This window comes from Rhinolophus ferrumequinum, chromosome 20 (genome assembly GCF_004115265.2).
Source record: "Rhinolophus ferrumequinum isolate MPI-CBG mRhiFer1 chromosome 20, mRhiFer1_v1.p, whole genome shotgun sequence".
In the NCBI taxonomy this organism is placed as follows: Eukaryota; Metazoa; Chordata; class Mammalia; order Chiroptera; family Rhinolophidae; genus Rhinolophus; species Rhinolophus ferrumequinum.
Window position 1 is genome coordinate 31,351,362 of NC_046303.1, and position 27,663 is coordinate 31,379,024.

Below are 27,663 nucleotides of genomic sequence, written 5' to 3' on the forward strand. Positions count from 1 at the left end.
AGTGAGTTTCAGGGCCCATTCCACATCTCCGCCCCTCCTACCAGTTTCGACATGGCTTCTTTGAATTTTGTTATGACTTCTGTTCAGCTAGACTTCAGATGGTACTCCAAGTTGATTGTTATATAATTTAGTTTTAATTTTAATGTGTTAATGGAAGGATGCAGGCACGGTGTTTATCGACTCCGCCATGTTGGATCTGTCCTAAATGCAGTTCTTGCTACACCAAATGTGAATGCTATTTCTAGCTATAAGCCCCAATTTCATTCTTTTAGACCAATATTTCCCAAAGTCTGTTCTGTAGCATATTAGTACTGTAAGATGTATCAGAAGTAAAGGCTCTGTGGTTAAATAAATTTGTGGATTCTGTCTATCTTTACATATTTACAATTCACATTAACATGAAAAATTTGGATAAATCCTATGGTGAGGAAATGTCTAATTTAACAAGATTTACCCAAACTTATTGACTAAGGAACTACTTGCTTAACACCTGTCACAGAACCAGAATCAGTGTTTAATATAATGGACTTTAGGAAATGCAGACAATTGTGGGGACATAGTCCCAGAGAGCAGTTTCCAGGCTCTCGACCTCATGTGAAAAGGAGCTGGCTCGGTTATTAGATGGCCATCAGCTATAATCAGATGGCCATCCACTGTGGCTGGGTCGCCATCAGCTGTTACCGATTAGCCATTAGCCACTAATATAACTGCTGTGGCTACGCTAGGGGGTTGGTCGGTTGGTTGGTTGGCAGGCAGAAAAGCGGATGGCAGATTGCAGCTGGCAAGTGGGGTTAGCAAGCATGGATGGCAGATTGCAGATCATGTGGATCCGACTTTCTGTGTCTCGCCCGGCCCCCAGTGAGACTGGGGTGCAGGAAGACCCCCTGTTGGAGTACTGGTGGATGTTTGCTTTTGTGTCTCAACCAGCCCCCATCGAGAATATAGTGGTATGACTCCCCTATCTATGGCTCCGTTGGTGTTCCTTTTTGGCCTCACCATGTCCTGTGTTCTTGTTCTGGGAGCGGGAGCAGAGTCCCCATATGACAACAATGCAAAGGTAAGGGGTGGGGAAAGAGCCACACATGACTATCCATGAACTCTTGTTTGAGTTCCCCCCAAATTGGCTTAGATTATTATCAATATCCCCATTTAGTAAATGAGGGCTGAGATTCAAAGAGGTTAAATCTTGCCCTCACTCAAGTAGAGAGTGAATGAGGAGGAGGCGGTCAGGATTTGAACCCAGGCAATCTTACTCCAGCACCTATGCCCTTAAGCACTATACTTGAATTTGTCTTTCATATCAAGCCATATTTAAGCCCCTTGGGTCGAATACCACCCCTGATCTAATCAGCTGTTGGGGGGAAGGATCCAGTGTTACAGAACATAACAGCCTAAGCTTTCCCTTCATCAGTGGCTGTGACAAGGCAGTTGTGGAAGGAACTGAGCAAGTGGCAGGTGGATTGACTGATACATCCAGGCTACAATGGAAATGCGACTTGCAGAACAAGGCCAACAGCGCAGTCCCAAGACCAAGTTACATTTACTGGCAGAATTCTAAGGAGCAAAGGGGAGACAGCACACCACCTAGTGGGAAAAGCCGGGCTCTGCATGGAGGCATTCAAAACTCGGTCTTACCATTAAGCAATTTGTCTACACTCAGGGTTTTAATCTGCAAATGGGGGTATTAGTATTAACCTCATAGGATAGTTGAAAGGATTAAAAGAGAATATGGATAAAGTGCCAGGCATGCAATAGAAATGCCATATCCGGTTGTTCCTATTTTTAATTATTAAGTCCAAGCCGACCTTTTCAGGGGCTCTTATTCAATTTTTGCCTTCTGCCCCCACCAAGGTTAATTCAATTTTGCCTTAAGAAGTGAATTTCCTCCCTGCCTTTACCACTCCGTTCTTTGGTTGGCGCTGCCTTCTTAATTAGAGGGTGTTTGAGGGATGCAGAGACTTCTAAGGCTGCTGGAAACAAAAGCAAAGGATGCTCTGGGCCCTGCCCAGAAGTACGAAGCCCTCTGTGGCTCTCAGTGGGGTGGGCTAATACCTCTTCTGACTGCTTGGGAGATGTTTTATCTCAGAAAAGAGAGGGGGACATTCTGCTCCTGTTCCCATTAGTTTTCTAATTAGTAGAAACTTCAGGAAGCTGGGTTGTGCTTGATTCTTAGCCTCCAGTTCTGGTGCTTTTAGCATTTCACAGATTTGCGTGCTTTCTGGGTTAGCTTAATGGAAAAATGAGATGGAGACCTCAGGCTCTTGTCTGATTTACCCATTTTACCTCCAAATCTGGGCCCTAAAATGGTTTAGACTGTTGTTCATAGTTATGACTTATGGAGATTACAAAGAAAACACTTGCATTTCTGTTTATAAATCTGATACCTTTTGCTAAATGGCGCTTAAAAGGTTCAGAAGATAATGAGACCCAGGCTCCTCTAAGTAAGAAACAAATGAAAGAGGTGCTGATAGAAATTAAAAATGAAGTAGTGCAGGCCCAAGGAAATTTCATCCTTCAATTTCTAGTTTCAGAGGCTTCTAGTTATAAAACAAAGATAACGCACCCAGACTGAAGACTCAGTGCCAGTCACATGTGGCCTTTGATCAGAGAATTTAAAGGAGAGGGAGCAAGTTGAAGAAGGAATACTAACAGAGGGAGAGGAGGTTGTAATTAACACTTTCCCTCTGAAAGAGCACTTGGGAATCGCCTGGCCAGCATTAAGCAACACAAATTAAAGAAAATAGACCTGGGATATTCATATAGGTAAGACCAAAAGAACTAGCATTTGGATTTAAAGAAACAAAACAAAAACTGCTAACAGCTAAGTTTAGTGACAGGGATATTTAACTTGCATCTAGTGGCTTCTATTTATTTTAAACCTGGCTCTATCACATTGTTAGAGGTAGAAATTAGAAATTGATCAAAGTGTTGCTTTAAATTAAAGAGTTTAATTTTAAGGAAAACAAATGGGTGGATTTTTAATATATCTTTATTAATCACTTAGCTATACCTTTGTCGGAGCAAATCCAGAAAATCCAAATAAAATCGATATACTAAGAAGGAAAAAATCAGCTTCTATGTTGAGGGTCTGCTCATGCAACTCCAAACCTTCTATGTACTAGGAAATAGCAAAGGAGGGATAAATGATTGCGGGGGTGGGGGGGGGTGGGACCCATTTTGGGAGAAGCATTGACAGTTCTTCACATCTTTTAATGAAACACACTTCTAATATACCCAGAAGTCTTCTCATAATTTTTTTCAAGAAAAACCTTTAAAAACATCTTATGATAGTGATTTTTTTTAAACTAATGGAATTCTAATACAGCATTTAAACTGTTCTTTTCTATAGCCACTGTCACCTTAGCACAAATTTTTCTCCTAAATTTTTAATTAGCCAAAAGTCCCAGAAGAATAAGCAGTACCCTGTTTCCCCGAAAATAAGATCTAGTCAGACAATCAGCTCTAATGCGTCTTTTGGAGCAAAAATTGATATAAGACCCGGTCTTACTTTATTATAAGACCGGGTATAATATAATATAATATAATATAATATAATATAATACAGTATAATACCCGGTCTTATATTAATTTTTGCTCTAAAAGACGCATTAGAGCTGATTGTCCAGCTAGGTCTTATATTCGGGGAAGCACGGTATATAGTATTCAGCAAAGCACTGTAGGACCATTATAAACCAAACCAGATAGAATTGGGGCTGCTTGAATCCCACCAGTCATGTGAACTGGGGCCTTATTTAACTTCTCTGAGCTTCCGATTCCTCATCTACAAAATGAAGAGAATAATATGCACCTCACATGATTGTTGCAAGGATTAAATGAGAGATTTTATTTTAAAGGACCTGACATGTCACATCGTAGATGCTTAATATACATTATTTTCCTTTCCAGTTTCCCCTTCATATGCATATATTCCAGCAACATCGATTTCCTTTATATGGAAAGCCAATGCTGTTAACTTTATTAGGCTAGATTTTCCATTAAGCATTTATCCTTATTCAGTAGATAGGAGGATTGACGCACAAAGATATTAAATTATTTACTCAAGTTTAATGAATGAAATTGAAAACCTTTTTTCCCTGCTTAACATGAATGTGCCCTTTTCAGTATGCAGAGCTTTGTTGCATTTATTCAGAAGCTATCTCTGAGTGCTTAGTTTGGAACACAGGATTAATGAGCCCAGAGACAGAGTGTTCATCTCCATGGCAACCAAACTAGCTTTGCCCTGTTCCAAGCTCAAAGAACGGATGCGGGATGCTTCACTCTGGCCTGCAGTATAGAGCTGGGTGTTCTTTTTCATATATCTGACTCCCCCTTGCTGCTTCCAATTACTCCCTAATTCTCTTGAAAAAACTAAAAATTAAAAGACCATCCTTGCTTTTTCGGGGCTCTGCTTTTTCATCTGTACCACTTACCCTCCTTCCTGAATCCATTTATTTCCCCCATCAGTTTCTAAAGATTTTGGCACCTGACTCACATTGTCCCTCTCTGCACAAATTCTGGGTGACTTTAACAAACACACAGATGACCACCCAATGCCCTGGTCTCTCAATGTCTGGATCTCATTTTCTCCAGTGACTTTCTCCTCCTCTCTGACCTGGTGACTCCCACCCACAGTCATTTCTGGACTGAATCATTACCATTAATTAATGTGTCTCCAGAAATTATGAATTCCCACATTCAATCCTCTGACTATACAGCCCATCTTTGTATCTTGGTTTCATTAGAACCCCATCCTGTGTTCTCTTTGTCCATTAGATGTGCCTTCCTTTCCTTCCCTTCCTGTCCAGCTAAGTTCCATATTCCATCACTTCAATAACTCTTTTGCCAAAACCTTAAATTACCTCCAACTTTTCATAGCACTTACCTGGTGCTATAAATGAACCCAATTATCTACTGTCTCAGTGCCTGCATCCAAGCAGCTGAGAGCTGTATGGCAACAATCACACTACAGGTGAGGTGCCATCTGTACAAGCATAAAGTCAAACACAAAAACTCAACTCGTCCTTAACACTACTCATGATCCACTGCCTCTCTGTTTAATTTATTCCCCCACTCTCCATAACAATTATCTCAGACCTTTTTCATTCCTCAGTCCTTTAGCCCCTTTCCCTCTTTCTTCAAGTTCAGATCTCCTCACCTCTTATTTTACATAGTTGATACCTTTCAGATGGAAAATTCCTTAAAGCATTACTGCTGCACATATCAACTCCCATCTGCTCCTTTTCTGCCTCCAGTTCCATTAGAACAGGTGTTCTCCTCTCTAGAGTCAATCCTTCTACCTGGTTCTAGATCTCATTTCCCAAACTTCTCATAATCCTTACACTGTAAGTTTCCTTCCTCTCTCTTCTGTCGTCAGATGCTCAGGTTTCTGTCATCTATAACAAAAAAATTTCTCATTCCTTCCTCATCATTCCTCTTTCCTCCTCTTCACAAATACTCTTTAAAAGGCTTGTTCATGGGGCGGTCAGATGGCTCAGTTGGTTAGAGCGCGAGTTCTGAACAATAGGGTTGCCTGTTCGATTCCCACATGGGCCGGTGAGCTGCGCCTTCCACAACTAGATTGAAGGACAACAACTTGGAGTTGATGGGCCCTGGAAAAGCACACTGTTCCCCAACATTCCCCAATTAAAAAACATACCCATATGAATAAAAGAAAGGATTGTTCATATTCATAAACAAACTTCTTTTTAGTTATTCATCCCCTCCACTCTGATTTCTGTATCCATCCCTCAACCGATTGCTACAATCTCCAAGTCCTTCCATGTCACTAAATCCAATAGCAACTTTTAACTCTCAACTTATTGGATTTCTCAGTAGTATTTGACATTTCTGACATCTCCCTTCTTTCTGACATAATCTCTCTTTATATGAGAAAAGAAGCAATGAGTGCAATAGACCATAAACTGAAAGTGATTTTCCCAGTAATGGTGATGGAATTGCTCTGATTCAACCGCATCTCCTCCCTAGCTCTAGCACTTGTTCTTAATTAAACATTCAAGAAATAGTCAACAATAGTGACAAAGGCTGGTGGGGGAAGGGCCATGTTAATTTCTTACAGAATCTGTTCAATGATTAATGTTACTTTCTTTAAAAAAAAAACATTCAACATAAATAAATAAATATTCAACTATCAACAACCAATATGTGCTATGTAGTGGGTTATGCTTAGCAAACTCTGCTGTCATGAAATTTATAGTTTAATGAAAGAGGCTACAGTAATCAAAAATTAAATAAAATATTAAGTGCCACAAAGAAAAAGTCCAACTTGCTATGAGAATACGGAATCACTTAGGGACTTATCTTAGATTAAGGGAATTCAGGAAGAATGATCTTTGGAATTGATGTCTGAACTAAGGCCTTAAGTAGGAGTAGAAGTTAGATCAGCCGAAAGGAGAGGGCACAGCATTCTAGAGAGCACTTACACTACCTTTGTGTTTCCAGCCCATTCCTCCAACTCAACACCTAGAATACTGTTAATCACGCCTTAACTCTCCAGGAAAAAGCCCAGTAGAGTTTTCTTTGGAGAATCTCACCAGTGTAAGAAAAAAGATCTAAAGCTACTATGTCAGGGAGACCTCAAATAAAAGGTCCAGCTAGATCCCCCACAGTGAAGCTAATAGTCAGGTAACCCCACCTACCCATCTAGCTTCCAAATTAGCTTTTAGTCACTCAATCTTAAATATCAGCAAACATCCAAGGATGACTGGTTGGAGCAAGTCTGGAGGCTCCCGAAGGACTTTTGCAAGAAAATAAAACTGATAAAATACACATTGAATTGAAATATTTTCAGAAAAGATGAAAACTATTGGCAAAAAGTTGGGAGTTAATGGTGATGATACATAGAAAACTAAAGCAAAAAAATACGACGATTAACTCTAGGGGAAACAAAAGGTTGTACAAAAAAGGAAAAATACTCCTACTTTCGTACAAGCCTCATAGTTATAATGTAACCACATTGTGAGAATGGAGGACAGGAAAGGTACCTGGACAAGGGTGGGGGAAGGAAGGAAGATGAGCCAGATCCTTACCTTCCATTATGATGGATCAATAGATGACCAGAAAATTGCTTATGTTGCTACTTATTCTTTTCAATTTTATGCATAAAGAAATGGTATTTATTTAGCAATATGGAGATAAATATCAAACTAATCAACTAAAATAAATGAAAGTGATTGCCTCTAAGGAGGGAGTAATCAAGAACTGCATTTTTCATAGTAAACCTTGAATAAGGTATCTTTTTAATTTCTTTTAATCAATTTTTATATTTCTTCCACCCTTTTGTTGAATATGTTTTCTAGACCCCTTAAATTTCTTAAGATATTATAAATCTATCTTTTCTCACATTATAATTTCTTGGCTTGTTTCTGGTATGTAGAAATGCAATTGATTTTTGTATATTGATCTCAAATGCAGTACTTCTGCTGAACTCAATTACAAATTCTAACCATATGACCTTAGATTTTCAGTTGTTTTTTTTTTTTATGTAGATAAACATATTATATGGGGGGAAAATGTCAGTGCTACTTCCTGCTTTCCAATCTTCACACTTCTTTTTTATTCTCTCTCTCTCTTAGTGCTGGCTAGTACCTTCAGAACAGAGCTGAAAAGATGTGGTGAGGTCTGCAAACTTGTTTCACTTCTGATTCTAAAGGGGTTGTTTCTAAAATTTCAGCACTAAGGAGAGCATTGACTTTACAAAGCACTGCTTAGGGCAGTGCCTCCCAACGTGTGCTATGATTTTGTGTGGGACATTTTTTTTACCATCCTGGAGTACCTGGTGCCTGATTGGGTATAAGAGATGGCCTGTAAACGAACTTTAAGTTCACTCATTCACAGTAGAAGGATTGGAGGCAACACTTCTACTAGAAGAAGCAGCAACCAGAAGACAAGGCTTTTTAGAGCCACTTTTGCCATCTGAGAGAAGCGGGTCTCTAGGAAGATGGAAGTCAAGAATTTGCCCATTACTGGGGCAGCCAGATGGCTCAGTTGGTTAGAGCGTGAGCTCTCAACAAGGTTGCCGGTTCAATCCCCGCATGGGATGGTGGGCTGTGCCACCTGCAACTAAAGGTTGAAAATCGCAATTGGACTTGGAGCTGAGCTGCACCCTCCACAACTAGATTGAAAGACAACTACTTGGAGCTGATAGGTCTTGGAGAAACACATTGTTCCCCAATATTCCCCAATAAAATTTTTTTTTTTAAATTTGCCTATTATTATTTACTGTTACTATTACCTTCTGTGTATGGCAAGGGATTTTGCCATATCTTTTACAGTGATTAGTCAATTTTTATAGTGATATAAAGTTTCCTTTAGAATTAAATTTAGTAAGTAATATCAATTGGAAGAAAATATTAAATTCATATTGTACAGGTGGTACTAACAGTACATCAGATGGGGCAAATATGCCCAAGTTGTTTGCAAATGACTAGGATGGTCAGATTTGTTCTATTAAAATGTATAAAGTAAGAGCTAGAAGATGGAAGGTGATCACGGCTGGTGAAAGAAGGATCTGTGAAGCAAACATATCTTTTTCTATGTTTCTATGTCAGTTGTCACTGGCAAAAAGTCCAGTGACGTCTTGCCTTACCATGTCTGCATCATTGAATAGAGACTTTCCTAACATGTGGGTCACTTGTGTCACTGTCACACCAAGAACCAGAGGACAGTCTGTTAAAAGGGATGGTTTCCTTTACATTGCTTCATGCTGCATTCGCTAGGAAATATTTGAATTTTTATGGTTTTCCTGCAGTAACAGATTTTCCTCCAACTGTCAGGATTTGCTTCATGCAGAGTAAAGCAGGCAGCTTTTCTTTTCCTCTGTTGAGAGGAAATAGGTAGAAATAATATGCTGCTTTTCAGCCAGCTAAACCTGACCTGACTCTTTTTAGTCGTAGGGAAATGCAGGATTCACAGAGAGGACATTTTCATTGAGGTAAATAAGCCTTCTCAACTGATGAACACTATTATACTAATACCAAAGGAAACAAAGGCCAGAAAATGGGGGGCATTAAGTAGAAAGGCCAACAGAAAATTAGCAGACAAAATCCAGCATGAGGACAAAGCAGGCTCTGCAACATTGAAGAAAAAAAAATAGAGGAAAATCCTTTAAGAGAAAATTGCATGCAATTTTTTGGCCTCAATTAGCCTTTTCCACAAAGAGCACTTTTCCACAAAGAGCCCATTAAATAGCAAATGAAATTACATTGGTTTTCAGTTGCCATGGCATTGGTTTTTCTGCTAATGGACTTCTCTGGTCCTGAGTTTAATGTTAGCCTGACTTATTTCCCTTGTCTGTAGGTTGTCTCAGTTCCCTCTGTCCAGCCACAAAGTTGATGTATGTGACTTCTCCTCAAAGTGCCAAACACATAATCCAAGAGACAGAAAATTCATCCTTGAGCTATCTCCCCAGAGACTGAGAGGGTAAAACTGACCAACAGCAGCATTTCATTAACCATGAACAAGGCAGTCTCCATTTGTTAGATGGCATTAGTTCCCATCCATGTACTCAGAGCTCCTGGAGCCATTCCCAGATCAGTCAGAGACCATTTACTGAGGACCTCCACCGTGCCAAGCACTGTCCAAGAGGCTGAAGACATAAAAATGCAAAAGAAAGGACCCAAGATGCTCACAGTCTTCTAGAGTTTCCAGATTAGGCGACACACCTCCAAACGCTTACCTTCTCCTTTTCTCTGTTTATCTATCCATAAAGTGAGTAAAATTTATCCCCAATTATCTAATTCACAATTTTGTTTTGCTTTGAAATATTTGCCAGGTGCCACCTTAGGAAAAATTATTATCTTTGAAATAAGGATCTAAAATAACACATTTCCTTTTTCAAGTTGCTTTGCTCTAGCGAAATATTAGCTATGATACCAAGTTTGACTCTGATAATTTGGGTATTATTTTCTAATATAATTATTTTCCAATCACATATAATTTTTATAAAAATAAACTTATGCCGTTCATACTCTCTTATAAACTTCTTTTTAAAAATCTTTGCATGTCAGTGAACATTCTTGCACTACATCATTTTTAATGTCTGCATGGTATTGAGGTAACACAGGTTAAAATTTTTCTATTAGATGTGCAAATATTTTCCAGTTTTTCAGTAATGTGAATGACTCTCTGAGGGCAAAAAGAAATCAGGCAATCTTTCTGAGACTCTAAATATATTACAAAATAATAAAATAATAAATGCCATTTTTAAATTGTGGTATATTTTAAATGTATTCCTTAACCAATCCTTCTAGTGCAAAACATATAAAATAAAACACACTATAACTAGCCTATTTAGAAGACTTACAGAATTAGGAAAAAGTCTCTTAATTTCTAGTGTAGTATAAATCACGTGACCAAGTACAATTCTGTTACATGATAATGTCTTTTTTCTTTCTCATCAGTTACCTCTTTGACTCACTGTATAACCTTATTTGGAGATAACATCCAAAGTCTGCATTTGAGGCCCTATATAAATGAGACCCCTGAGCCAGAAGGTCCAGGATTAGTCTCTAATCCTAGAGATGGACTTTGTGAGTTAAAGGTTTTAAGCTTTTAAAACCTCCCAGTCGGACCCATTTACATTCCACTAAGAGTGTGTGAAATCATTTCCCTATGTGTTTGTGAACATATGTATTATTATCTTTTGTATCTTTGTTAATGTAATAAATAACAACAAAATCATCTAATTGTTATTTTAATTGCTGTTTTGCTGATTACCAATGCAGGTGATCATTGTTCTCTCTATTTGCCATTTATATGCTTCTTTTCTTTCTGAAATGCCTGTTCCTGCTCTTGGTCCTTCCATTCTTTCATTTATTTCTCTTGCTTGTTCACCTCCTTCCTTAAGTTTTAAGATTTTTTTATATAGTAAGGATGTGAGCCCTTTGTCATAAAGTCTGAACTATTTTTTCCCATTTTATGATGGCCTTTTAATTGTATGATCTGTTTGCCACACAGACATTGACTAGTTTTGCTTAATCTCATTTATCTTTCTTTACAGCTTTGACCTTTGATGCTATGACTCTAAAGAGTGAGTGTATCCTTAATGGACTTCCACTCTTCCTCCTTGATTGTAATCAGCCTAATTCTTTGTTGTCAGCCCACAAGGAACGTTGCTTAGTGTTCCTCTACCTCTTCATTCCTTCCAATCTCTAGGTAGTCTCTCTCTCTGTGGACAGGGATAGAGGAGATGGGAAATAACTGTGTCCTCTGGGAAAGACGTGTGGTAACACCTCTGAGGAGTGAAAGGGTTGGCAGCTCTCAGTCTGTGGTTGATGAAGTCACATGGGAAGGCATCAATATAGAAAGTCAGTAATGAAACAAAGATATCATTTTTAACTATCAAAAAAAAAATCTTAACGCTTAAATTCATTACTTAAAATATAAATAAATATAAAAACTAAATCTGAAAGTAAATATATAAGGAAATGTGAAAGATGGTGATGGCCACATGTGGTAAGGTAGATAAGCTCCAGCTGATGATGCCTACCGCTCTACAGGTACCAGGCTCTTCCTCCCACAGTGGACAAGAAGGAGAAGAAGCTGGGCTGATTTTTTATTTTCCCCTTAATTGTCTCTCATCGGTTGAGAAGACCACAGCACCTGTAAGCTTGTTCTCTCATTCTTTCCCCATGACCTTTCCAAACCTTCCTCTCTCTCATCAAAATTTCCAACATTTCTGCTCACATTTTTGGCTGATGACTTTCTTCATACATTATTGAGGGGGAAAAGCCATTGGGTATAAACTCCCTCATCTTATCACAACCAAATCTGTCAATGTGCTGACATTTAAAGCCATCTTTTACTTTGGCTCATCTGTTAAAAATGACATGCGTCACATGGTCTCTGAAGTTTATCCCGTCTCAACTTCTCTAAGATTTGGACCCTTCAGTTATCCTGTTTCATGCATCTTCAACTGTTTTCTTTCTACAAATCATTTCCTTCAGCATACAAACATTTCCTTTTATCTCCAATTGTAGATAATAGTCTCCTGTGACCCCCCCCCCCCACCCCTTCAGCTATCATGCTATTCTTATACTCACTTTTGAAGCCAAGCTTCTTTTAACAATTATCAACACATGCCATCTCTAGTTTCTAACCTCCCATTTACACCTTATACCATTCTAATCTGGCTTCAACACCCACCATTTCACCAAAGCTGTTTTTGTCAGTGATAATTCTGTCACTTAATCTAATGGACATTTTTTTAAACCTCTCAGTAGCAATCAATACAGCTGACCATTCTCTCCTTTAACCACCTTTCTTAGTCTTTGTGATGAAAAAAAAAGAAGAAGAAAAAAATGCTCTTGATTTTTCTCCAACTTCACTTATCAATCCATTGTACTCTCATTTCTTGTCTCCTCTCCATTTTGTTAACATCTAAATGTAAGGATTTATCAGAGCTTGGTCCTAGGTTATCTTTTCTCTCTCTACACTGTTTATTCAAGTGATTTCATTGATTTCCTTGGCTTCAAATACAATCTATAGCCCAACAATTCCTAAACTTATAGCTTTAGTCCAGAGCTCTTTTCTGAAATCCATATTTTTTTATGTCAAGTGCATCCTGGACTTACTCACTTTGGTATCTCAGAGGGATCTGAAACTTCTCACGTTTAAAACTAATCTAGGAGTATTCACTGCTCGATTAGAAGTGATTTGGAAGCTAATATAAAGCTACAGCAACCAAGTCAGTGGAGCATTAGCAGATAGATAGATAGATAGATAGATAGATAGATAGATAGATAGATGATAGATAGATAGATAGATATAAATGGACCCATACATATTTGGCCAATTGATTTTTGACAAAGATAAAAGACAATTCAATAGTGAAAGAATAATCTTTTCAACAAATGATGTCAAAACAGTTGGACATCTATATGCACAAAAAGATGAATCTCAATCCATACCTGACATCATATGAAAACCATAACTCAAAATAAATGACTCAAAGACCTAAGGGTAAAGCCTTTTACTTCTTGAAGTAAAAACTTCAAGAAGAAAACAGGAGAAAATCTTTGTTACCTGTGTTAGTCAAAGATTTCTTAGCTAGAACACAAAAAGCACACCCACTTTAGGTATTTACCCAAGAGAAATAAAAACGTGTCCACACAAGAAACTGTATGCACATGTTTATTTAAGCTTTTTTCAAAATTGCCAAAAACTAGGAAGTGGATAAACTGTTTTACATCTATATAAGGAATTCTACTCAGCAATAAAAGGTCAAATTTACTGGTCAGTGCAACCACATGAATGAATCTCAAATGCATTATACTAAGTGGGAGAAACAAGACTCAAAAGGCTATCTATTATATGATTTAATTTATATGACGTTCTGAAAAAGGCAAAACTATAGGGACTGAAGACAAATAAGTGGTTGCCACGGGTGAGGATAAAAGTGAGGGCATTAACTAGACAGGGCATCAGGACATTTTTTGAGATGCTTGTGGTGATGGTCTCACTACTATATGTTTCTCAAAAATAGTGAATTTTACTCTGTGTAAATTATACCTCTGTAAACTTGACTTAAAAAAAGACTGATACAAAGATCTTCTCCACATACAGCTTGTTCCTCAAGTTTCCCTATCTTTAAAAACTGGCATCACTCTCCACCCATTTTCTAAAGCTAGAAACCTACTATTATTCTTAAACTTCCTTTTCCTTCACCCCACCCCAATCTATATCTAATCCATCTCCAAATCACATAAATTCTGCTTCTAAAACATATTGCAGACCCATCTTCTAATCTTCCTATCCAAATATGTCCCTTAGTGCTAATCAGCATCCCTTGTCAACTATACCATTGCAATCACTTCCCTGATGGTCTCCCAGTTTCCATTCTTGGCCTCCTCCAACCCAATTTTGACATAACTCCAGAAAGATGATTTTAAGTGAAAATTAAACCATGTCATTTTCTTGCTTAAAAATTGTCAGTGACTCCATTTCTAAATCCCATCCCTTGGCCTCCAACACACCATATGTGGTCTAACACATCCTGTGTCATCTGGTGACACCCACCTCTACCTTCTGGTTTCTCCCACCCCACCCCACAACCATGATACTCTGGCCTCACTGGCCTTCTTCCATTTGTTGAATATTCCAAGTTTTTTTGTTCTCCTAGGAACTTTGCAAATGCTATTCCCTAGACCTAGACTCCTCTTCTTTTTTTAATGGCTAGCTACTTCTCATAAAGATTCAGCTTACATATCATATCGTTAGTGAAGCCTTGTGCATTTTATAATAGTTCACTCATGACATTCTCTATCATTACACCTTGTTTTACTCCTTTCCCAATTTATGATTTTATATTTATGAATTTATTTTGTTAATATTTATCTCACCTACTCGGAGAATACTTTTCGAGTTAATATTTATCTCACCTACTCGAGAATACTCGAATATGCTCCTCGAATGCAGAAACTTTCTTTTTCGCACTTATTTAGCACATTAGCTGACACATTATAGGAGCTAAATAAATATTTGTCAAATGTGTAAATTAACAAGCCTACTACAATTAAAGAAATAATAATATGATTCCAATGAGATCATCATTGAATGACCTGGGCCAACATAACGTATCTATCTACCTATCTACCAATCTATCTATCGGCATAGGTATTTTTAGGGTCTCCTGAAATAGGCTTACTGCATGGGAATATCTACAACACTGTCTGAGACAAGTAAGAATCACCAAGTATCAAAACCATGAGTGCGCAAGTGTATGACAATGTCAGCCACCCAGAAAGGCTTACCTCTCCAAACCAATTGCTTGGCACAGAGAATGGAGCTTGGAGTTGTACAAAAATGTAAAGCTGTATGTCCACTTAAGGAGTAACTATTGAGTTTTGCTCCATGATCACAGAGGATCTTCACACAATCCAAGTTGGCCATTTCACAAGCCACATGAAGAGGGGTTTTCCCATTGGGTCTACAGTTGATTGTAGCATTGTGGTCTAGTAGCACCAGAAGACATTCCACATGACCAAACAAGACAGAGAGATGCAGGCCTGTTGCCCAAGAAGACTTTAATTTATAACTAGGCAACCAATAACCTGAAAAAGAAAGAGGAAGAAAGTTTAACTACTTGGCCTAGGATTTCTCCGTGTTTTGTGAGGATTTTACAAAGTATTTTACTTTGATCACATTTATAAAATTGGGGGGTGGGTAGTGATGATTCAGTAGTTGTAAACTAGTAGCTGATGGGTCTACAAATGTTTAGTTAAGTATCATATTTGGATGTAGGTACATAAATGGGACAGGTGCTCTCAAGTTCTCACTGTCTCTACTAGTCTCTGTGATCTTGTTCCTTTACTTACTTTACCTTCCTGGCTTTCTCAGGCATATGAGTTTGAGACCTTCATTTATGTGGCTGCATTTTATTTCATGCAGTGAGCTACATGAATCTCACATTAAAGAATTTTTTTAATTCCCTATCATTGTCTTCAATGATGCCAAAGCTGTTAATTAGAAGCTCATAACTTTTATTCCATCACAGTTATTTTTCCCGATATTTGTTGCTATTGTTGTCAGACTAGGTGTGAATGTATTTGATGTCTTGAAAAAAATTGTCACTCCAAGATTTTATTTGTCTGTCAGTTTATACAATACATTTTTTCAAAGAAGAATTTAAAGTGACTCACAAATTTTACACTAGACTTTTTAATATTCCAGAAAATAAGAAGTTAAAAATAAGGTAGAAAAATAAAAAGAGGACAAGGGTAAGATAGGTACCCAAAATACGAAGGTCTCACAATTAAGTTTATGAACTTGCCACCATGCACTTACATTGGCAGCACTGTACAAACAGCTCGGTAAGGTTTCATAACCTTGGTATATCAGTGTCTCACACTGTGTTTGTGTCAAGGTGTGGCGGTGTCTTGCTGAATGGTGTTCATTATTGTTGCGTGTTTTTGTGTGCCGTCATGAGAATGTCTGAGCTTGAATCAGAGCAACAAACAAACATTAAATTTCTTGTTAAACTTGGCAAGAGTGGAAGTGAAATTAGGGACATGTTAGTCCGAGTTTATGGGGATAATGCCTTAAAGAAAATGGCAGTGTACAAATGGATTAAACGTTTTTCTGAGGGTGGAGAATGCATCACTGATGAAGAGAGGTCAGGGCAGCCAGTAATGAGCAGAACTGATGAAAGCATTCATCGAATTCATCAAACACATTCATCAAATTGAGCGTCAAAATCGTCAGCTGACTGTGAGAAGCATAGCAGGCCAAATAAATATCAATAGAGAAACAGTTAGGAAAATCTTAACTGAAAATCTTGGCATGAGAACGGTGTGTGCAAAAATGATCCCAAAGAAGCTTTTGAAACATGATAAGGTACCAGCTCACATGGCACTGTCTGTGAGGGAGTTTTTAGACAGTAAACAAATAAGTATATTGGAACACCCTCCCTACTCACCTGTTCTGGCCCCCAATGACTTCTTTCTGTACTCAAAGGACTACTGAAAGGAAGACATTTTGATGACATTCAGGACATCAAGTTTAATAGATCGACAGCTCTGATGGCCATTCCAGAAAAAGAGTTCCAAAATTGCTTTGAAGGGTGGCCTAGGCACTGGCATCAGTGCATAGCTTCCTAAGGGGAGTACTTCAAAGGTGACCATAGTGATATTCAGCAATGAGGTATATAGCACTTTTTCTAGGATGAGAACTCAATTGTCAGACCTTGTACACATTGTGTCTAGTACACTAGAACCTCATTGCAAATTTGCCTTTGAATTTTATAGCAGGAAATAAACAAGAAAATGTGATATATTACACAATTAACTATGCCTACCAGCTATCAGCTATACACAAATTAATTGGTGAGAAGCATAGCTGTTCCTAGAACTCAGATCTTAGATAAAAATTTCCCATTAGTTGTAGGAAATCTCTCTCTCTCTCTTTCTCTCTCTCTCTCTCTTTCTCTTTTGCCTCTCCTTTTTCCCTCTGACCTATGACTTCTAAACACTGAGCTAGTTCTTTTCATCCAAGTCTCCAGCAATTGCTATATTTGACAAGCTATAACAAAAATAACTTTATAAACCTTCTTTCAATGTTAATACCTAAAGCCATGGCATTAAGCTAACTATGAGTAGGGAATGGAAAATAGGTACAGAAAGAAGAAATAATGATGAAAGATGAAGGTGCAGAGATAGTTCAACAGCTTAGAAAAGACTCTAGGGCTGAAACAACAAAATACATTTTAACATGGATAAACCAGTGGTTTGCTTTGAGGTTATAAAAATTCCACTATACAAGTACAAGGTAAGCAGGGTATGGTTTAATGGCAATTTGTTTGAGAAAAGACCTGGGGATTTGAGTTGACAGTAATCTCAAAATGAGCTAACAGTGGAATGGAACTGCCAAAAAGTTAATACAATCTTAAGCTACATTAATAAAAGTGCACTGCCCAGAACAAGAGAAGCAAAAGTTGTATTCTTCACTGATTAGATGAGGTCAGAATAAAGCGAGAATATTGTGAGTACTTCTGGGTACCAATGGTGATCATCAGGAGGGCACTCGGGGGGTGATGACAACATTAAAAGTGGGCCTAGTGATCAGGTATTATCTGATCACTGTATAAATTATGTCATTGAAGTGAAAAACACTACATATGTGCCACCTGGGTATTTATCCTACAAGTATAATCACTCATGTGTGAAATGCCCTATAAGGGCCACTCTATTGCATGATTCCCCGGAACTGAACTCTTCGTGAAGAGTATGAAGTTCCCAGGAGTTACGAATCCTGGCAACCTGACCTATGGACAAGAACATGCACTACACCAGAGCGAACGTTATTCTTAATGGCTAACCATTAGAAACAACTTCAATCTTTATCACCAGGAGACTGTATAAATACATTATGGTACATCCATACAATCGAATATTATAAGCCCTTATAAAGAAGGGGGCAGTTCTATGTATACTGATATGGAAAAACATCTCAAGGTATATTATGGAAGAAAAGAAGCAGGGAGCTGAACACTGTGCATAATATGCAATCATATGCAAATACCGGGGGCGCCCAAAAATGCATACGTGTGGACACTTTGGTCAATGTTGCTCAAGCAGTAGTTCGCCATAATCAGAAGTGTCTGGAAGCTGATGGAAACCACTTTGAGCACCTCTTGTTATTTCAGAAGTCAAACGTGACTTGCATTCATCTTTTGTTACTGGTATATATCGAGTATTACAATTTTGATAGTTTTTTCCTTTCTTAAAATGTGCATACACTTTTTTTGGCACCCTCGTTATGCTCATAAACACCTAAAACAGAAACTGGTTAAAGCAATCGCCTCCAAGAACTGGGGGACGAGGACAAGGATATAGATTTATTTGACCTTGAATGCCCTTTTTGAGCTTTGAAATTTAGTACCTTGTGCGTGTATTATTATTTATAAAGATAAGTAAAATGAAAATAAACTACTGTCCCCCTGTCCAGAGAGGGAAAAGTGGCTTAATTTAAAGAGGCTATTTATAGGGTCATGCGCAATGTTTGTTAATCATTAGGAAATGAATGAAACCAACTGAAGTTTATTTTTCTGTAGCCCACCCTCTAACCTACACACACACACACACACACACACACACACACACACACTTTAATCCTTTTCTCATCCCATCAGAATTCTAGAGCAAAACATTTTGCTTTCTCTTCCTCCCAACTTTCCCATTATCCAAATCTGTTCTTTAAAAAGAAATCCGAAGTTAATCCACACTGAGGTCTAACAGACAGCAGAGGGTTTAAAGTGTGACTCTTTTAGGATTATCTGAATTTATGTAGACATCTGTATTCAATGAAAAGAATTAAATTCCAAGGTACTAATGTAAGATTCTAGACACTGAGAATGGAAGGTATTTGGCAATATAGACTTTTCCTGGCTGAGACAAATTGTATCGCAGACAACCTGGACTAGAGGGTATCAACCCTGTGCCTGTAGTGTGTGTGTGTGTGTGTGTGTGTGTGTGTGTGTGTGTAAATAGATATGCACATACAATATATGTGTATATATACATTTATCTCTCTCTATTTATCTATGTACATTGAATGTGTGTTCTAGCAGAGTTGTTAAGCTATATGATATACAACCTACTTTTGATAACGAGTGAATTACATTTAACATTAATACTTAATGACTCATTTTAATACTCCAACTTCCTCAACAAACAATTTGCAAAGACAGGCTCTTCTAACTGTCTTGGAAAGAAGCAGGTTCCAGATCTGAAAACCAAAGTGTGTTTTGCCTGCCGCTTTAGCAGCAAAGATTAGGCAGCTCTGTGCAGCCACTGATGGGAAACTCATGCCTGCTTCTGCAACGGGAAGAAAAATGATTTCAGAAAGGAAGCAGCAGAGAGCTGACTAAGAAAACACCATTTTGATGTAAAATCAAAGGCACACAGAGTGTTAGCGCTAGAGGGAAGATTATCCAGTCCAAGTCTTTCATTTTCCAGATGAGAAAACTGCCACTTTTTCAGCCTGCTAGAGCCATAAGTTAATGGATATCTGCAATGCACTGTTCCCATCTGTCTTTGTCTTTGTGGAAACAGAATAGGTTTAGCGCCAAGCCTGCTTCACAGATCACGAGGACGAGGACGGAAAGAAGATCCCACATCTCTGATATGCAAATGCATTTGCTTGTTGATTTTTTTAATTCCTCCTAAATTCCAAATAGCACCTAGAGAATTTATCCTGCCTGTTTATTACATGAATCAGCCATCCTTGGCCTCTCAGTCAATTTCATCTGTGTCTCCTATAATCATAATAATTAACTGGTAGATTGGGCTGGGAGAGCACGAGGTCCTGGAATTCAGCCCATCCCTGAATGGAATTGTGCCTACAGCTCACCTCACCTAGACAGGAATGTGTGCACGTGGGTGGCAGCAAGACACGTTAGCTGGTGCCCCTAGGGAGCTGAATGGAGAACTAGGAAGAGGGCAGATTGTCAGATACAGATAGGGTCTGCTGAAGTGTATCTTGAAGCTGGGTTGCAGAACGTGGATGGTGGTATGGGGGGAGGGACAGAGCCTGCTGCAGACAGGAGCAGTTCATAGCCAGGAGGCCACCCACACGCAACGAACACCTTAAAATGAGGCTGCAGCCACAGGTCGCTGTGTACCAAGTTTGAAAATGAGCAAGAATGTCCTTTCCACCATGCCTGCCCTCACTGAGGACCAAACCTGAGGCAAAGCCATCTTCACAAACCACAGTTATGCAGCTCCTGTTAACATACTTGTGTCCGGGCTGTTATGTCAAGAGATCTAAATCTGTTTTCCAAAATACATCCACCAATGGTCACAGCATGACAGAAATATGATGAACTAATCAGGAAGATTCATTTTTCACACTCTCCATTCTTTCCACAGCAGAATTGTCCCAGAGCTTCAGAATCTAGAATGTGATTTATTTTTAGCTTTTGTCTTTCAAAGGAAGCCCCTCTGCTCACTTCTGCAGAGGGCAGGCTACTCTCTGACTATGTGTTCAGACTGCACAAAAGACGCCTGTCTTGTGTGGAGTGGAAGCTGGGCACGAAGCCTGTGACGGGGGAGTGAAGAAGCCACTGCCTCCCCCCTAATGCAAACCACTCGCACTCCCCCCCAGGCTTGCTTTCTGTGTGCAGTGATGGCTCCTTGCAGAAGATCTCTGCTTGAGCAAGGAGGTTAACTGAGGCGAGGAGAAGAGAACAAAGATTCTTTCTTCTATGCAGAAATCCCACAGAGAACTCTCAAGCCCAGGCCATGCCCATGTGGATTTATCATATCTACAGTTACTTTGTACCTTCTCCAGATCATAACACATAATCTGTGTATAATCACCTCTTCATAACACCAGAGATTGTCAGCATGCAAAGGATTTAGAGAGGATGTTGACAAAGCCTTCACTTTACAAATGAGGATAAATATCTTGCAGGGATTAAGAAGCATGAAAGCATAAAGTGCCCATGTTTCTGTAACTAGTACACAGAGGTCAACTCAAACTCTGGTCTCCCCAAAATCTTTAAGTAGCCGTTGATGATCTGAAGGCTACATGCAGTTCGCTTACAAACCAATATCACTTGTAGGCAAAAGTTCTAAAGGGATTTTAGAAGTTTTACCCCAATGAAAATATGCAGCTGAATGCTGTATGTGTGTTTAATTTAAACTGGAAATTAGAGACGTGATGCCTGAGTAGCTGAGTGGAAAACACCCTGGCTCATGAATCTGGTAATGAGCAAAGTGTTTGGGCCATCTTTTGGATTGATCCTGCTCCAGTGTTTGGGGGATGTACACATCTCTGGTAAACCTCCAGCTAAGCCTGGGCTCTACAACAGTTATCAGCTGTAACGTTATCTGAGTCCAAAGAACCCACACCCGAGAAGCCTCTGTTATTACAGCCAAAGGTTACACACATTGCTCATGGCTGGATTAGCAGACATTTGCTCTGCCTGTGTCCATGTATTTACACAGTCCTGAAGGATTATAGACTGCAGCACAATTCTTGGCTATTTATTAATAACTAATATTTTCAGGATAAATCTCAGCGTTTTCCCAGGAGAGGAAAAACAAGTAAGCCTGCCATGTAAAATATAAAAGAAAAAAAAAAAAAACGAACATCAAGGAAGGGAAACGAACCCTAGGATGGTAATAGGAAAGCAGGAGAGCGAATTTCTGGCAAAGAGGAAAACTAGGTGAAAAAGAGATTATTTGTTAAGAGGGTAGAAATAAGAGCTTTCGAGCTATTTGGATGACAGTTGCTATTTAGTAAAGTAGATAGAGTACCTGCCAGAAAGTTTTCCAGTGAAATCATTCACTGGTTATTTTAATTAAAAATATGACTACCAACTAAAGAACCTGTGGCTCTGAGCCATAAATGAAGTACTTAAAGTACATTACACTGATTAATAAAAGGACTCTGACTAACCTTGCTGACTAGGGAATTTCATCCCAAAAGGTAAATATGATATCCTGCCTTTATCACTAATAAGCCAGGACTCATACATCTGAAGGAGAATCAAGATGTGTTGTTGGAAAAACCTTTGGAAACAGTTTTATGGATGTTCAATTTCCAGTATTCTGAGAACCAATCAGAGTAGCTTTGAGTTTTCTTAGAGACCCTGCTTTCACTCTAACTACTGCATGTTTGGCTCCTAGTAAACATAATTAACTATTTATTGTATCCAGCAGTTAAAAAGTTGTTCGTGTATTTAACTTTTCTTCACACCATTCCCATTTTAAAGTGATCATCTAGTAGATGCAATTTTGCTTACTTATTTTTGCCTTTAAGACCCATATCTCTGCTATTCTCTAGGAAATATCTCAAAAGCCAACTGGAACGTTTTTAATGTTTGCATTACAAAGTGTGAGGGTTTTTAAATTAACAAAATATGATTTTATCTGAAGATTCGATTATGAAGTTTAAAATAACTTGAAAAAATAAAGTGGGATCTCTTGAACTATAAGAATCATTATTAGGTGCTGGGACTAGGCAGGGCCAACAGTTTGAACTTGAGTTCTGGAAGCTGGCTTCTAAATCTGTTCTTGATCACATGGGCAAGAGAAGCTGCTCAATGAGATGGGAAAGCAGGAGTGAATTTCCAGACGCTTTGTTCTACCTTCCTCATAAAATCCACATTTTATGTTTGCTTAGGAAGTCAACTTTTGATTATTGGTGTACCAGTTAGATTGTGGATTTCAGACAGTAATGTTTAGATCCCAAGTTGATTTCTTTATCAATAGAGTTTCCAAAAATTATAAACTTTCATTCTGGTTTAGGCATACTATCCTTAGGGGGAAAAATGTGGTCGCTCTTAGAAATCCTGTGAAACGTGCTATGGTATGTCCTAAAAGAAACAAAAATGGTTTGGGATTAATTGTACCACTGTTGATTTTCCACAAGGCAATCAAATGTTGAATATAGCAAATTTAAATGTAGTATGCCATCTGTTATATTAATGTTATATTAATAACACATTGCTCTGCTTATTGAGACAAAAACAACTGAAACCTGAGGATTCCCCACCTTAAAAGTAAATAGGTAATGTTCTGTTTCCTCATCCAGATGATGGTTACAGAGGTTTGTTTATTTTGTGAAAATTAATCAAGCTGCACACTTCAATGATTTGTATACTTTTTGTGTACTGTATAGAGAGCTGTTCAAAAGTGCTTGAAAAAATAAAAAACTAGGGTGTAAGAATTCAAAGTCCAGCAGTCTGCTGTGATTTAATAAAGTCCCACAAGGTTTAACCCAGCGACATACCCTTCAAGGCCACACAAGAAGGGTCTCATTTCTTAGAATTATTCCGAAAGGAGCTAACTCTCACTCACTCAGTCACTCAGTCACTCACTCACTCACTCACTGACTCATTCTTTGGGGCCTGCTCAGCTCTTCCCTGGGGATTCCTTTGTGACTTAAGACATTGATACAACCACTTAGATCTATTTTGCTTGGCCAACAATTAGGATTCTATTTATCACTTCCATTTCTGACTGAAATATTGAAGGAGTTGATGATTAGCCCGGATGACTTGAAAAAGTTTGAGGAAACTTTGAAGAAAGATGAGGATTTAATCCAGGTTTCAGATTAAAGAGACAGGTTCTTGTAGCCATATTCACATTAAACAGAGAGTAAGTGTATTATTCTCTATACACACATCTGTGCTCATGCACTCACACACAGACACATATTATTTTCTGCATAAACCCTGAAGATATGACCACAAGTCCTATTATTTCTGTGCATACATCCACCTGGCACGCATAAGAATGGAACTGTTCCTTTCCTTTCCCACAGGGTGTAATTTGCTCTCTTTAATTGAAAGCCACGTCCCACAGTCCTAACACTATGAAAACAGCCATTAGCATGAATGAAAATTTAGCTCTAGAAGGACCAGAGGAGCCAGCTCATACTGGCAGAAAGAATTTAAAATGCATTTTCTTTCCATTCAGGGGTGATGACACCATTGGAAGCAGGAGAAACAAGACCCTTCTTCCCTGGGGCCTGCCCCTAAAACTGTCTCAGAAACTTCGCATGCTCAGGAGATGAGAAAAGGCAGTCTTCACAACTCAGGGTCAAATAAATTATCCACTGACTTGGACCTAAGTTATTTTACATTGAGCACAAATAGAAATTTAAAAACAAAAAACAAAAAAACCTTGAAAATGCATTTAGCATTCAGAGTCTTTCACCGAACAAATTCATACAATGCAAGTAACCTAATTGTATGGTATACACACTCTTTTTAACAGTCTCCCATCAACTACTCTTTAAAAAACAGACTTCTTCTTTGTTTTCTAGTCAAAATAACAATGTTAATTTATTGTAAAGCCCTCAAGTAAAAATTATAAATACAGTAACTGGTCTCAACTAGTCTATCTAGCCTTCCTTCAGAACTCAAAATCAGAGTATAGTAAATTAATGTAGAAACATATACCCTTAGCGTTAGTTTTTGAAAATTCATGTTACCGATGATTTATATATGAATGGAAGTATTTTAAACATGAAAGGAAAATTGCTATTTCTCTCTCAATGCCATACACAAGACTTTATCATCTATTTTGTTTAAACAGAAGTGATGTTGAACATGGTGTTTGTTTGCAGTCTGCTCACCAGATGGCCTCGCTACTCAAGTTCCCCCGTTAACTAGCTGATTTGGGAAATCAGAATCTGCACTCTTCTAATGTATTTCTGATTTATTAAGCATGTGTTCCACAAAATCCCTTGATAAAAAAAAAAGATCGGTTCTCATTTTTGTTATCCTTAGTATTTTTTAATAAGGCAGATAATGTGTGTTACGTATATCTATCACTTTGATCTATTATCGAAGGGGAAAAAGTTAACTTTTTGGTTTTTCTGGTTTCAGCTTTTCTGCCTTAACTGGAAACTCATTAAAATGACGAGGACCATCAAGGTGCATCAAGACACAGCCTTACCCATTCATTAACCCTCCAAATGGGGGCAAAAATCCTCTTGTTCATACACATGGACATCAAGATGATATATCTTTAAGTGGCTGTGCTAACAGAGAGTTAGCAGCCTGTCCCAAGCCAGCCACACCATCTGGATTAGATCTGAGCCGTCTGATTAGCCATAATCTAGAGATGTTTTCTCTATTCTATGTCATTATAGACAGAAGAAAAGTTAGAAATAGAAGGAAAGTACATTGCTAAATATTGTCGTCCAGGATTTCAAATTCCAGGCACAAGGATAGAAAAAGGAAAAAAGACAGAGAGAGAGAGAAGAACAGAAAAGAAAAACTATATATACACACATATATGTCAATCCATGATGTGGTCTAGTTTGAAAAGAAAGAAAAGATGAACTTACAAATATTTTTAAAATACATACTTAAGAAAGCAATAAGCGTTACTGGTTTCAAGTGGGTGACTGACACTGTGCATTAAAACAAAAATCCATTTTCCATCGATTTTTACCAGTTATACCTATAATTTTTACCTTGTTTATAAGACGCCAAAACCATATTCTCATCTTCAACTTCAAAAACTGTGTCCACATCTATTTGCCTTTGGAGTAAAATGGCCTTCAATTTTCCGAAGTCATTTGACTTTAGAGCCTCAAGGAAATTTCTCTTAACTAACTTGGCAGCTGCAGATTTAGTGATAGGGGTGGCGGTGCCGTCCATCCTTCCTCTTCTTCTGGAGGCTTTGTTGTGATTTATCAGGAGAGCGGCACCAAGCAAACAGGCACATACTGGAGAGCCCACAAACTGTCGGCTAATTTTATCCCAAAGTTATGCTGATCCGTTCTATTTATATAAGGATCATTTCAAACTTCAAAATATCCTTCTTGGCTGTCACTGCATTTTCAAGTCTTTTAAACTGGTTCTATACTAACTGATTCATTGAATAATATACCATGCCAATATGAAGGAAAATCCTCACAATACATTTCAGACTGAACTATCACTATTATTTCTCATATGATCAAAGTAATAATGTAAAATTTAAAAGCTCTTAATGCTTTTTTTCCCCCTCAGTAAAAACATCTGGTGCCCAACTGGAGCTCCAGTGTCTTGCTCTTATGAACCAATAGCCAAAAATAAAAATTTGTTACAGTTGCTGATACACGTGCTTCTGAAAATCTATAGTAATTTTGCAATATTAGCCTGCAAAATCAAGCATGGTCACACACAATTTGAAAACAAACAGAAGGTCTACAATTGACCTAGACTTGAAAAATGTCCATATCGTGAAAGAAAGCTGGGTGGGATGATGGTGGCAGGGGACTAGTTTAGGTAAAAAGAGACTAAAGAAACAAAACAGCTAAATTCAATGAGTGAATGAATTTTATTTAATCATGTAGTTTTTTAATCAGTTAGAAAAGTCTATATTGGGACAATTGTGGAAATATGAATATGGACTAGATATTAATTAATACTATGGAATTATTGTTGATTTGTAAAAGTGTGGTAAATGTATAATGGTTATACAGAAGAATATTCTTGTTCATAAGTGACACATTAAGGGTAAATTTTCAAGATGTCTAAAACTTCTTTTCAAGTAATTCATAAACATAAAAATAAATATGTATATGTATATACATATATGTACACATTTATAAATGTATGTGCTAAAAATTGACAAAGCTAATGAAAGATCTATGGGTGTCCATTATATTATTCTTTCAGCTTTTCTATAAGTGTGAAAATTTTCCAAATAAAAAGTTAAAGAGAAAAATACTCAATTTTTGAAATTTGTAAATCACTAAAAATTAGAAAAATGATGACAGTAAGTATTAGTTTGAATGTAAAAACATCACCTTTTTATATGGTTGGTGGGAGTCAAAACTGGTACAAACTTTCTGCAGAATAATTAGCAACATGAATTTTAAAAAACTTAAAACGATAATAGTATGGGATTCCTAGAATTTACCTAAAGATCTAAAGATGGGTGCAAATTATAACACAATTTTTAAACTTACTTCACTGATGTGTAACATTAATACAAGAAAGTAGAAAGTGAGAAGTCTTAAGTACACAGCTTGTCAAAATTTTTTACAAAGAGCACACCTGTATAACCAACCCCCAGGTCAAACATAAAATACAGTGTTCCTCCCATATCTGTGGGTGATACATCCCAAGACCCTCAGTGGTCGCCTGAAACTGTGGATAGGGTGAACCCTATACAAACTATATTGTTTCCTGTACGTGCATACCCTGATAAACTTTAATTTATAAAGAGGTGTAGTAAGAGGTTAACAATAGCTAATACTAAAATAGAAAAATTATAACAATGTACTGTAATGAAAGTTATGTGAATGTGGTCTCTCTCTCAAAATATCTGATAACTAAGTGATTAATGGGCAGGGATCATATACAGTGCACATACTCAGGAGAAAGGGATGAGTCTTGTACTGAGCAGGATGGAGTGGGACGGCAGAAGATTTCATCACGCTACTTAGAATGGCATGCAATTTAACACTTATGTATTGTTTATTTCTGGAATTTTCCATTTAATATTTTTAGACTGCAGTTGACCATGGGTAACTGAAACCCCAAAAAGAGAAACTGTGAATAAGGGCGTCTATTGTAGTTCAAATACACTTGAAACCCCCTTTCTGTCCCCTTCCAATAAAAATACACACCTGACCCCCTCAATGACAACCATTATCTTGACTTCTAACATGTACATTAGGTTTACTTGTTTTTCTCAA

At 37.9% G+C, this 27,663-nt stretch overlaps 1 protein-coding gene across 1 annotated transcript in view; it reads right to left on the minus strand.

Moving 5' to 3' along the window:
• ASB4 (ankyrin repeat and SOCS box containing 4) overlaps positions 1 to 25,686 on the minus strand; it is a 60,907-nt gene extending 35,221 nt beyond the window's left edge. Inside the window, exons 1-2 of the mRNA XM_033088545.1 lie at positions 25,447 to 25,686; positions 14,769 to 15,068 (exon numbers count right to left, since the gene is read on the minus strand). Coding sequence (XP_032944436.1) covers positions 14,769 to 15,068; positions 25,447 to 25,633 — 487 coding nt within the window. The 5' untranslated portion in view covers positions 25,634 to 25,686. The remainder of the gene's footprint in view (positions 1 to 14,768; positions 15,069 to 25,446) is intronic.
• Positions 25,687 to 27,663: the final 1,977 nt, after the last annotated feature.